Genomic DNA, 11,347 nt, shown 5'->3' with positions numbered 1-11,347 from the left:
TACTTCCACTATCTTATATGATCTTTGTTAAAATAACATCAGTTATCCACACTGTTGCAATGGGTGACATGCTTCTTCAATACCAACCTCACATGCACTATCCTGATGCTGTTGTTAGAATAAGATGTGTATTACTCTCTCGCTAAAATTTGTCCCCAACAAAATACACAATTTACTGTTGTTTGAGAAATGTTTGTTGCTTTTGTAACATATTATATAATTTATCAAAAATTGATATCTCTCATTAAAAAAAATGTAAAAAAAGATTTACGTCTTTGCATGGAGCTAACAAAATTTAGAGCTGAGTGCCACAAGCAAGTTTCAGGAAGTTAAAAAGTGCTGAAGGACAAAACAGTGCTCTGCTTTTATTGGTATTTTCATGGGAATTGTTGACAATAACAAAAAATATTGAATATCACCAGTTATATCCTTTAATCTATTATGCTAAACATTTTAGAAAAACATTTTTGTTTGGAAATGTATTCATAACACAGAAGTACATTAGCTCTACAGTAAAAGAAGTCATAATAAAACACACCAACAGTTCAAACCACCAGTATCATTAACAAATGACAATTATGTGTTCACATTGAAAAATATCCATCACAATTTCTTGTTTTATAATGTGTATCAAGGATAAAATGCCACATTCATACTCCCCACCAAATCTTAACACCCACCACTAACAGCTAAAACAAAAACATTTACCACCCAACTTCACACAAGACATTATATCACATTTATGGTTAATATCCAAAAAAAACTGCCAACTCAAGCACATTATAACTTAGCCCAGTGAGCCACTAAACTTTTGAAGTGATAAACAATATGGATTAGACATTAAGACATTTTCTCCAGCAATTACCTTTATTTTTGTTCACGTGTATGTTATTAGGCTAAGAACATGCCTTTTGTCTTTATTCTTGGGAATTCCTGGGATGGATGGTTTGAGAGAAAAAGGCACATTTAGTTGTTTGTTGTCTGGGGAGCCTTCGTCCTCGGCTTGGGCACAGGTGAAGGCTCTTGTCCTTCCGCAGCTGCGGACAGCTGTGCAGGCCTACTTTCAGTCTGAGCTTCAGGCTGAGCAACACTCTCGTAACAGGCTCTGGGTGAAGACATGGCACACGGGGGTGTAGAGTCCTCAGTCGGGTGCATTGTCTCATACTCTGGGCTGATGGAGTCGGGCTCTCGCTTGCTTAGAGAAAGCATCCTCAGCTCTCCTTTATCCCTGTGTCCCATTTGGATTTTGTTTCGTCTGTGGCAGCAACATAATGCGATAATTATGGTGAGAAAAAGTAGAATCAGACCTGCTCCTCCTGCCAGCACTGCAACAACAATTTTGAATGGAAAACAGAGCAAAGCTGGTGGTGGTGGACTTTTGCAGGCTGGACGGACAGTGTCACTCTTCTCCTTGCTGACTTTGTTTGCCACACTACATGTAAATCTCTTGTCCCCTTTCAGCTGTGCCAGTGATATGCTCAGGGTTTGTCTTGTTTCACTTGTTAAAGTCTTTTCGTCGAGTGTCCACGAGAACAGCAAACCCTGAGGTTTAGCCACTTGGCAGTTTAGATTAACAGCACCAGTTTTGGGGTCACAAATGTAAGTGACTTGAGGTTTTGACACCTTGTCCATTATACAGACACGGCCTGTCCATGCTTTAGCCAGTGTACCATTCGGATGCAGCACATTTACTTGGTAAATCCCGGCACTTGAAGTTTGTATGTTTTTTAGAAAAAGAGATCCAGTTGCAGAGATGTCCTCTGACTTTCCGACAGACACTCTGCCTCGTTCTCTGTAGAAGATGATTGTGCTGTTATGAGTCCATCTCAGCACATGCATGTTTGCCAGTCCATCATAGACAAACTGCAGAGTCAGACTCTGTCCAACTCCAGCATATAGATCACAGGTGTCCTTGTTTGCTTCTGAGAGGCTGATGAATCCCAACAAAATGATCACACAACGTGTGACTGCCAAAAACGCCATGATATAACAGGGTTGACCGAGGTATCCTTATGATAATCACTTGAGCGTTTAATTATTTCCTTCCTATGTCTAATCTTTGATTTTCAAGCCGTGATTGAGAAGCAGCCCCATCAAGATGAGTCCTGTATCACTCAGAATATAACTGACACATAAATGTCAAACTTCAAGCCCTTTAAGAGAAGTGAATCTTCAGTGGGAAGGAAGTCTATTAGTCAAGAGTCTGCTTTCAGTTCCGTGAAGATAGCAAAAAGAGTAGTCAAAGTCATGTGGTAACAAACATTTTTTCCACACTCGGAAATAACAACAATATATACTGAAAAATGATTCTTTACTGACGCAATACACTGCAGTTGTCATGATCTGGTGACAAAAGTGTTGTAGTCCAAACATTACGTGGTGAGCTGCTGAAACCACATGAAACTTCAGTTGCACAAGTTTCACTATATTGTGAAATGTAACTTATATATTCTATTTCTGGTTTGTCAGTTTTAAAACTGTTGAGGAAACATTTTACGCTGAATTCAGTAAAAACATACGCTGGCGTAGGCTGCAGGAAATGTTGTTGTTTAGCACTTGTTTTTGAGGATACAGTCTTCTGAACAACACATATACATAAAATGAGGAAAAATGAACAAGAGGAATAGGGAAAAGTGAAATGGTTCGAAAAGGGGTCGTGTTTGGGTTAGACTAAAGTCAGAGTAATGTTAAATACACAAGTGACACTTTGTTGAATATTTTTATCATACGTAAGAATTTGAAAGATTCCTTTGTCACCAAAAAATGCCAAATTGTAGAAATATGCACCAAAGAAGAATAAAAAAGAATAAAGAGCACTGATCTAAAAAAAGCTTGTGATATATGCTATGTAGTAGGATGTTGTTAATGATTCTTCCTGTTTTTACCACAGACTTGTCCCAGGTGCAGCACTGGCTGTCACATGTCACTCAAAACTCTGCCTGCCAGTCAAAGTGTGGGGACAAAATCACCCAGCACAGCAGCAGATGTCCATCTATTAACCATATTTTGGGAGCCAGTTACTGAGGACTAAAAACTCAAACTCAATCACTGGATCAGGGTTATATGGAATTGTGTGCCTGTGCACCACAACCTACATCCCTGGGACTTAGTTGGACTGGAACCTAACCTTAACCATTAAAGAACCAAACATGAGCAGAACAAGAATAAAGAAACAAATCAAGAAAAAAAACTTAGTTGACAGATGAAAGTTTCTGAGTCAGTGCAAACATGAATGACACAACGAGAGGTCATATCTATTGTTAGATGTGCGAAAACTTTGGATGAAAAACGACAGATTCAGTGTGCAAAGGCCTTCAGTCTCAAATTGTGGTCTACATCTTGGCAGGTGTCTCGCCTCAGTGTCACACCATCCACCATCCCCTCCACCTCCTGATGACAAAATCAGTTTGTTTAATATGTCCCTCTAAAATGATGGTATGCATATGAAATGTGCAAATACAACATAGCCATGGTATGCAGAAATATACAGTGCAAACACTGTCTTCTGGTGACAGGACTGGGGGTTTCTTTATATCTGTTTTGAAGTCATTTTTCTTCTTTAGTGTTTAAGAAAATTCTGAATGTAACTTTAATTACTGAAACATTAAATAACTTACTTCAACCCAACATTTATAAATGATTTTAATATGTGCTAATTTGTCTTGGTTTGTGTCAAACTGCTAAGATGAAGATCTCAGCTTGCACATATTGTGAATAAACATGGATTTGAAAGCCACTGCATGATAACGCTATCAGGTTATAACTTCATTGATGTGTGTTCTGCAAACAGAACGCAGCCACCAATGCACAGTTTAATATAACAGCAAGTTAAAATACAGAGCATATTAAGTTACTGGAATATTATGAAAGGAGTTTTGAGATTTATTATCAGTCAGATATTTCCCTGCTGGCTTTTAGATTATTCATCCTGGTTATTGGTTTTTGCCCGTCAAAGAATACAAATGACTTTTATTTGTCTACTCTAAATTGGTTTAGTCAGGGCTGCCTTTTCTGATAAAGCAAGTGAATAATGAGAGGACACCGCCTCGTGTAAATATCTGTTGCAAATGCTTTTGTTTTGGTGCCTTCGGTTGAGCAGCTAAACTAGACAGTATGTGTATTTTGTAAATAAAGATGGAGCTATGGTGTCAATTAAAATGTAATTAAATCATTTCAGTAAATCTTCTCAAGAGAGAAGAGCTGTTGTACGGAAAGCCGCACAACACTTTTTTTTCCCTTTAAACACACTATAGCAAACGCTCCAGCCAAACCCGGATATATTCTGACCTCATTTGGCTCTGTGGTTTTAATCAAAATCTCCCAAGTGGCAAATTTTTTCTTCATTTTCTAATTTGGTGTATCTGAAAATGAGTTGGCATTTTTTTCATTCATTAAAAAAAAAATGCTCTTGAAATGTATCCCAATCATCATAATCAAGTGAGCATTCAGTAAATCCCCTACAGCATTTCCAGTAAACCAGAGCCATTGTTAACATGTAGAAAAACCTGTGTCACTCTATAATTTGTGGCATCTACAATCCTGCATCATCCATCCAGTATAACCGTGCCTGCTCGAACTGCAAAAGAGTGAGTTCATTTTGCACCGCACAACTATAATTTCATGCAATTAGCAGTGATTCACAATCTTTCTGTAACGCTCAGCACCTTCAAAGATACCCATAACAAGAGGAACACCTGTTTCTTTTAGTTTCACCATCATTACGTGTTTTCCTACCCCGAGGGAATAGATTGATGTAAAAAGTTAGCTATTTGGAGGAGGGTATGGAGAGCTGAGTGCAATGAATTCCTAGTTACAAATGTTGTAAAGATTATATCTCCAAGAGTTTTCCCTGCCAGCTCACAAAAAGGAACGTGCGTGTGTGCATGCGTGTGTGTGTAAACAGCAGGTTCACAGATACAGGTGAAAGCAGAGCAGACATATGGTTTGCTCATGTTTTATATCAAAGCTGACATGAGCCAAATAAGGTGTCTATTCCCAATCCTCCACTTTTTTAATTAAATTCTGCAACACTCCACCTGAAATTTAAAAAAATGCACAGAAATGCAATGCAGGTTTTTCAGCTGGAAGAGTTTAATGATCCAGCTTTTTACATTCCCCATTTCAGCACCAAATGCAGCTGTGTCGGCACCACAAGCAAAAGATCAATGCACTGGGAAAATGAAAATATTTCTGACTTTTTTCTTTTTTTAACTATAGGCCATTGAATACTGATCCATCTTTCCTCTATGCTTGTGAATCTCATTTATCACAAAACAAACACCTTTCACTCATAAATCACTAAGTCCCACCCATCAAACACAAGACTGGCCAATCATAGTGTAGTATTGGCCAGCTCCAACCAAGATCTGACATCTGTATGGCTGTGCTCTATAGACTTTCATGCAATCCTTTCAGATTTTTTTAATTTTCAGGCTGATTTTGCGGATTATGACCTACATGTTGTGGCAGGGGCACGTGTAAAGACACTAGTTACTTGGAGAGTTTAGAGGGAGATATACATTTCTTCCCTGTTCCAAAATAACCCCCCCAAAAAAGGAACCATGAAAAGGGTGGGATTAGATAGATAGCTACTGAAGGTAAAGTCAGTGCTCTTGGTGTGAGAGCACAATGACAAAAAGCACCTTTTATGCATGCACATGAAATGCCCCTGGACTGCGTCAGCTGAGAACATGGCCGAACAGAATCGGTTGCGGTATTATTATACGCCAGCTGACGGCCAAATGGCAGGACAGCACCACTAGATGGAACCTGTCGTGTGCACATGAAACATGGCGGGATGGTGTCATGTTAAAACACCACCGGTAACCATGTGATATAAGGAGCACGAGTGTGCATTTATGGTTGACCGAACCTGGACTTTGATGCAGAAGTGCAAGGTTCACTTCATGTTTGAATGTGATGTTTTCTTTTCAAACAAGAAATCAAAATATGTATTGAAGGGAAACATCCACCCCATTATTCAAATATGCTCCAAAATCAGATTCTTAGCGGCTGCATGAGGTGACTATCATCCAAAATATATCAAATGCAGGGTGGTTAAGTATTAGGAAATTTTTTGTTTTGCTTCTGTAACTCTGTGCATTTTGTTTGAAATTAAAATAATATGAACTCTGGGATTTCAGGTAGCTCAGTGGATAAAGCAGGCACCCCATAAATGAAGGCAGTGTCCTTGCTGCAGCGGCCGTGGGTTCAATTCCAACTTGCAGCCCTTTGCTACAGGTCATCCCCTATCTTTCTTTCCCCCTTTCACGCTAGCAATCTCCTGTCCTATCTAATAAAAAGGCAAAAATGCCCAAAAACGAATCTTGAAAAAAATAAAATAAATAACTAAATAATAATAATAATGATAATAATATGATTTCAACACACTTTCATCTTTACTTATCAATATTTACATCAAAATCTGATAAAAACCATGTATACCCCTCTCCATTTCCCCTAGGTAAGAAGTCTTTCATTCAATATCAATGTGAACAGCCACAACCTCATATAGCAAGTGTTTCATTTCAATTTCAATGCCCTGGACTACAGCCAAAACAATGAAAAACATATCACTGTCCCAATACTTAAAGCCTGCTTGGTATGAAGGACATATTCTTTGGGGAAACTCATAGCACCGCTCCATGAAAAGTAAATCAACCACAGTCTGCATCTTGTTAACCTACAAATGTTTTTCCCATTCACAGTGTAGGGAAACTGGTGTTTCCACCTCATAGGTCCTCTACAAAAATCCATTTATTTTTCTTGACAGGAAAATAAATAATGAGGCTCCGTTAGAGATGTGATTTCTGAATAGTACATTTTATTGTGAAATATCGCAACGCACCAGGCTGTTGGACTGGAAGCTTGTGATTGAGCCACATTTGTGATCATCTCCTTCTGTTACAATGGTAGACAAAAACAACTGTCCTGAATTGGTTCGCTTCTGCTCTTGCTGTGTTTCCTGTCCTCGTCACATCTGCAGAAGTACTTTTTCCCTCTAGGCGGGTGTCAGAGATGGAGAAGAGGAACCGAGCTGTAGTGAAGACGAACTAGTGTCTGATGCTGTAGTGTCATAATGTGAAATTTTGCAAGTGCAAGAGTACAAGAGTTTCCATGTTCAGTATTCAGTGATTCAACAAGAAAGCTTGGTTATTCTCATCTTACTGGAAGCAAATATTGTTTGTGCTCTTGGAAGCTTTCGGGAAACAACAGATTACGTTGACCCAGTTATTATTAATGCTTATCCAGGGCATTCTGAATGTGTTTACTTATCCCATGATGATTGCAATCACTGTAAGGACAAAGTGCTCCCCTTCTGTCACTATTATTTTATGCAAAAAATTCCCCGCGTGCCTGATGCCAAATCAAACCCAACCGTTTTATCATCCCTTTTGATCCCCTTCTGTAATATGCCCTCTTAATTGGCTACAAAGTAAGGTCTGAATGGAGTGGGCATGGGTTAATTGGCCTCAGTTCCTGGTGCCTGAAGCTTTCAGGCAGGGAGCCGTCTGCCGAGCTGATGTTTAATTCAGGGGCCCAGATGGAGGCCTAACAGCCTGGCTGTGAGATCCTTGACTCACACTTTCACCAGACGCGGCTGTGGCTCTGGATGGCCCCGGGGGGATGAGGGGGTCTTGGTGGCCCCTCCTGCTCTCCAAAGTCAATATGATCGGGGACAGTTTTGTCACTCTGAGCCAAGTGCTTTGAACTGGATTAACAAATGCTTTCTATGGGCCATGGTCACACCAACATTTATAATGGACCAAAATCAATTGATTGAACAACCCATTCGCCCGGAGAAAAAAAAAGTTGCATAAAATGTTTCTGCAAACCACAGATATGTTACATTTGTACAATATTTTGTTAGCCAATATGTTGACACTTTTTGCTGTAAGGTCTGAATAGGCCAATGGTGTCTAACATATTATGTCAACTGCAACTAATTTTGGATAATCCTGCTCTCCGGGGGGAAAAACTGTGCCACAGAAGAAGCCAGTTTGTTGTGAGACACAACAAATATATATCTTGAAAAAAATGTATTAACTTATTGTCTGGGCTAATGTGATGAATTACCACTAGCACATTGCAGGCTAGCTAACAAGTTACCATTTAGCTCACCAGCCCTGATATCTCGCCAGCGTAGTAACTACGCAACTGAACTGTTTCATGATGTGTAAATTAATTTTAATGTTCAGCTATCACTCATAGATTACCTCATGACAAACTGAGTTTTTTGTTTGCCATTTTTAAATTACGTAGAATCAGTCCTGCTCTCAGGCTACAAATTTAAAACTTAAAAACATGTCTAAAGATAAATGAGTGCACTTGCACTTCTGTCTGATCATCCAAAATGAGCAGGATTAATAAGGCCTATAGGAGAAGTTGTTTTAAATTAATGAAGGTCCAGACGCGGGTCAGAAGTTAACTGTCATACATACACATGCATTCACAGAATGTAAAACAATTATTCACTATCCAACACTAAAGGTAATCTCATCATCCTACAGCATGTGCACATAGCCTAATAATCATATTATATTATCCCTTTCATTTGCATAATCCTGCATAATTCCTCACACATCCCATTAACCTTGTCATTTTGTTTGGATTGTATAAAACCCCAGTTGAACAGACAAAAAGTTTATCCCTTTCAAATCCTGGTCACCTTATGACTGAATGTATAGACATGGGGGAGCAAGGTAACTTAAATTCTTCCTGTTTAGAAAAAGATAAATCTCACGTCTTTTTTTTAATCCATTTGTTTTTAAGAAGAAGGCCCAATAGAGATGCAAAATCTCTTCTGCCAGGGAGTCTTTGTCACAAAGGGTAGCAAAATGAAAAGTTTCATAAATACACCACAAAAAATACACCAAGAAGAGTCATAGCCATTAATGGCACTAGTTAAAAGCAATACCACTGTTGTGTAAAAACTTGCTTCAAAAATAAGATTTCATGCCTTCGTGCTGGTGATAGCCGAGGTCTGAGGCATTATGTTTTCAGTTTGTCCGTCCATCTGTCCATCCATTCCATTCTTGTGAATGAACGCGTTATCTTAAGAGCCCCTAAAGATATTTTATTCAAATTTAGCACAAACATTCACTTGGACTCAAGGATGACCTGATTAGATTTTGGTGGTCAAAGGTCAAGGTCACTGTGATCTCATCTGTCTCATTCTTCTGAACGTGATAATTTAAGAACACTTTGAGGGAATTTCTTCAAATTTGGCACAAACGTTCGAGTGGACTCATTGATGAACTAACTTTGGTGGTCAAAGGTCCACGCCACGCTGATCTTGCATTTGTCTCAGTTTTGTGAGAGCAATATCTCAAGAAGACCTTGAAAGAATTTCCTCAAATCTTGCACAAGTGTTCACTTGGACTCAAGAATGAACTGATGAGAATCTGGTGGTTGGAGGTCAAAGGTCAAGGTCAAGATGACCCCATAAATCATGGTTTTGGCCATAGCTCAAGAATTCATATGCTCAAATCTCACACAAATGTTGGATAGAATATAATGATGAAGTTCTGACATTTTGTATCTAAGAGCTCAGAGGCCAACTGTGGCATCATAACGTACTGCAGAAAAACCTTTCTGGCCATAACTCAACATCATAACTCAGGAACAGAGAGAGAGACATTTGGTCAGATGCTTAATTGGTGACACTGACCATGGATGCCTTGTGCCTACCTGTGTTGATTTTACTGATCTTCTGTGCTGCCAGGTGGGAGATGTGTGTGAAGTATCCATATTTTCTCAGGCTGTCAGTGCAACATCAGTGGTGCATGGGGGCACACAAGCATGTGGCGGTATTTCTAGTTTGTTCTTGGTTCAAACCTCTGAAGGTTGACTCTTGCTTATGTGTCACTAAGGCCTGGAACACTGTCAGATCAATAGAATGGGAAATTGTACACCCCATGAAAATGTTGATCTCCACCTTTGGTACCATCCAGGAAAATTCAATTTGTCTGCAGTCACCACATCCTGTACTGTTTTGCTCAGTGTGAGTCATTGGAGAGGTATCTTTATTTGGCTGTTTTGTCTGACGACATAAAATATCAAGAGTTTTGTTCATTATATATTTTGGGAAGTGTTGTTTTCATGGTGGCAGATGTAAAATGAGCTCTCTATATCCTCCACAGAGGCAGCAGAAGAACAAGGACACAATTTTGTCAGTCTTTAATGTCAAGAAAGGATTCTTTTCACATGTACATCACGTTTATGACCAATAACATCCTGCGTAGTTCTGATATACTTGCACTGTTCTCCCTCGCTGACATTAAGGCATTTTCAAATGCTTTCACAGATCACAGTGCCTGCAACTTAAGGTCACTCCCACTACTTCCCCAAAATGGTTATAGAGACAAAAGCCAGACCTTTTCCTTTGACAGGGTTCAAGAGATCACAGTTTATATTTCCTCTTGCATTACATGACTCTCTAAATTGTCTGGTCTTGGTGGTGCTGGTGGTAGTGGGGGATAGTGCGCTTCAAACACAATATGGGCAGGGGCTTATCATTGTTGACGCCACAGAGGAGGAAGCTGCTTATATCATCTTTGTTTTGCTCTGGCCCAGCTGTTACTGCTCACCGGGTTGACCAGTTATCTGCTGAAGTTAAGGAACTTTGATGTGCACAGGGAGGGACTGCATAGAGGGGAATCACTCTGGCACCAATGACCCCAGAACCCCCCTCCCATCAGCCTGCTGGAGTTCAAGTTTAAACAACTGAGAGGGATTGTTTTTGTTCCCGTTTTCCTTTTATTTATGGCCGCAGGGCATCTGTTCTCTGGTGTCTCACTAGCCAATGAAAACTGTGGTGGATGTTGAAGCGAGACATTTTGTAGCTGACCATAAGCTTCGGACATGAACAGCTCTCCATTATGTTAATGTGATTGTTTACAATTAAGTCTAATTTGAAAAGCCTTCATCCATACCGAAAGCATCCCTAAACAATTACTTTATCAAAACAAGATTTTTAGGTCCTTAAAGCCAAGCCTAGAAATTCTGTTAAAACAAAGTTTGTTCAACAGCTGAGGAGAATGAACAGTTGTTTTCTGAGATTTTACCACAGATTAAGGCATTTGTACTCGCCTGAAGGTCATCCTGTGGTTGGCACTTTGCTTTTATGAGCAATGACTGATTAATCCACCACAGATGAAGCATCCCACTTGTTGTAGGGTTTTTTTTCTATGAGCTAACAATGCTGCAAAACATGGATTTTACAGTAAAGACCATTTGACTGCTCATTTTGACTTCTGTTCTTTTCAACCCCACTTTATCCCCAAGTATTGTAAAACCCACTTCAAAATATCAACCCATTTAATCTCCTTGTTTAATTACTTTAGTT

The 11,347-nt window shown here is 39.4% G+C and overlaps 1 protein-coding gene across 1 annotated transcript; it reads right to left on the bottom strand.

Annotated features, from left to right (window-relative positions):
- Positions 1-293: 293 nt before the first annotated feature.
- Positions 294-2,102, bottom strand: LOC121950531 (T-cell surface antigen CD2-like). Its single transcript, XM_042496559.1, has one exon. It carries the CDS (start codon positions 1,981-1,983, stop codon positions 967-969), a length of 1,017 nt encoding a protein of 338 aa, XP_042352493.1. The 5' UTR covers positions 1,984-2,102; the 3' UTR covers positions 294-966.
- Positions 2,103-11,347: the final 9,245 nt, after the last annotated feature.

The sequence above is a fragment of the Plectropomus leopardus genome, chromosome 11 (genome assembly GCF_008729295.1).
Source record: "Plectropomus leopardus isolate mb chromosome 11, YSFRI_Pleo_2.0, whole genome shotgun sequence".
NCBI classification, from domain to species: Eukaryota; Metazoa; Chordata; class Actinopteri; order Perciformes; family Serranidae; genus Plectropomus; species Plectropomus leopardus.
Note: the sequence above shows the minus strand (reverse complement) of the source record. Positions and strands in the feature narration are given on the sequence as shown.

Bases quoted from the DNA above. Each gene is read 5' to 3' on its own strand.
- LOC121950531 (XM_042496559.1), bottom strand. From the start codon at position 1,983: ATGGCGTTTTTGGCAGTCACACGTTGTGTGATCATTTTGTTGGGATTC.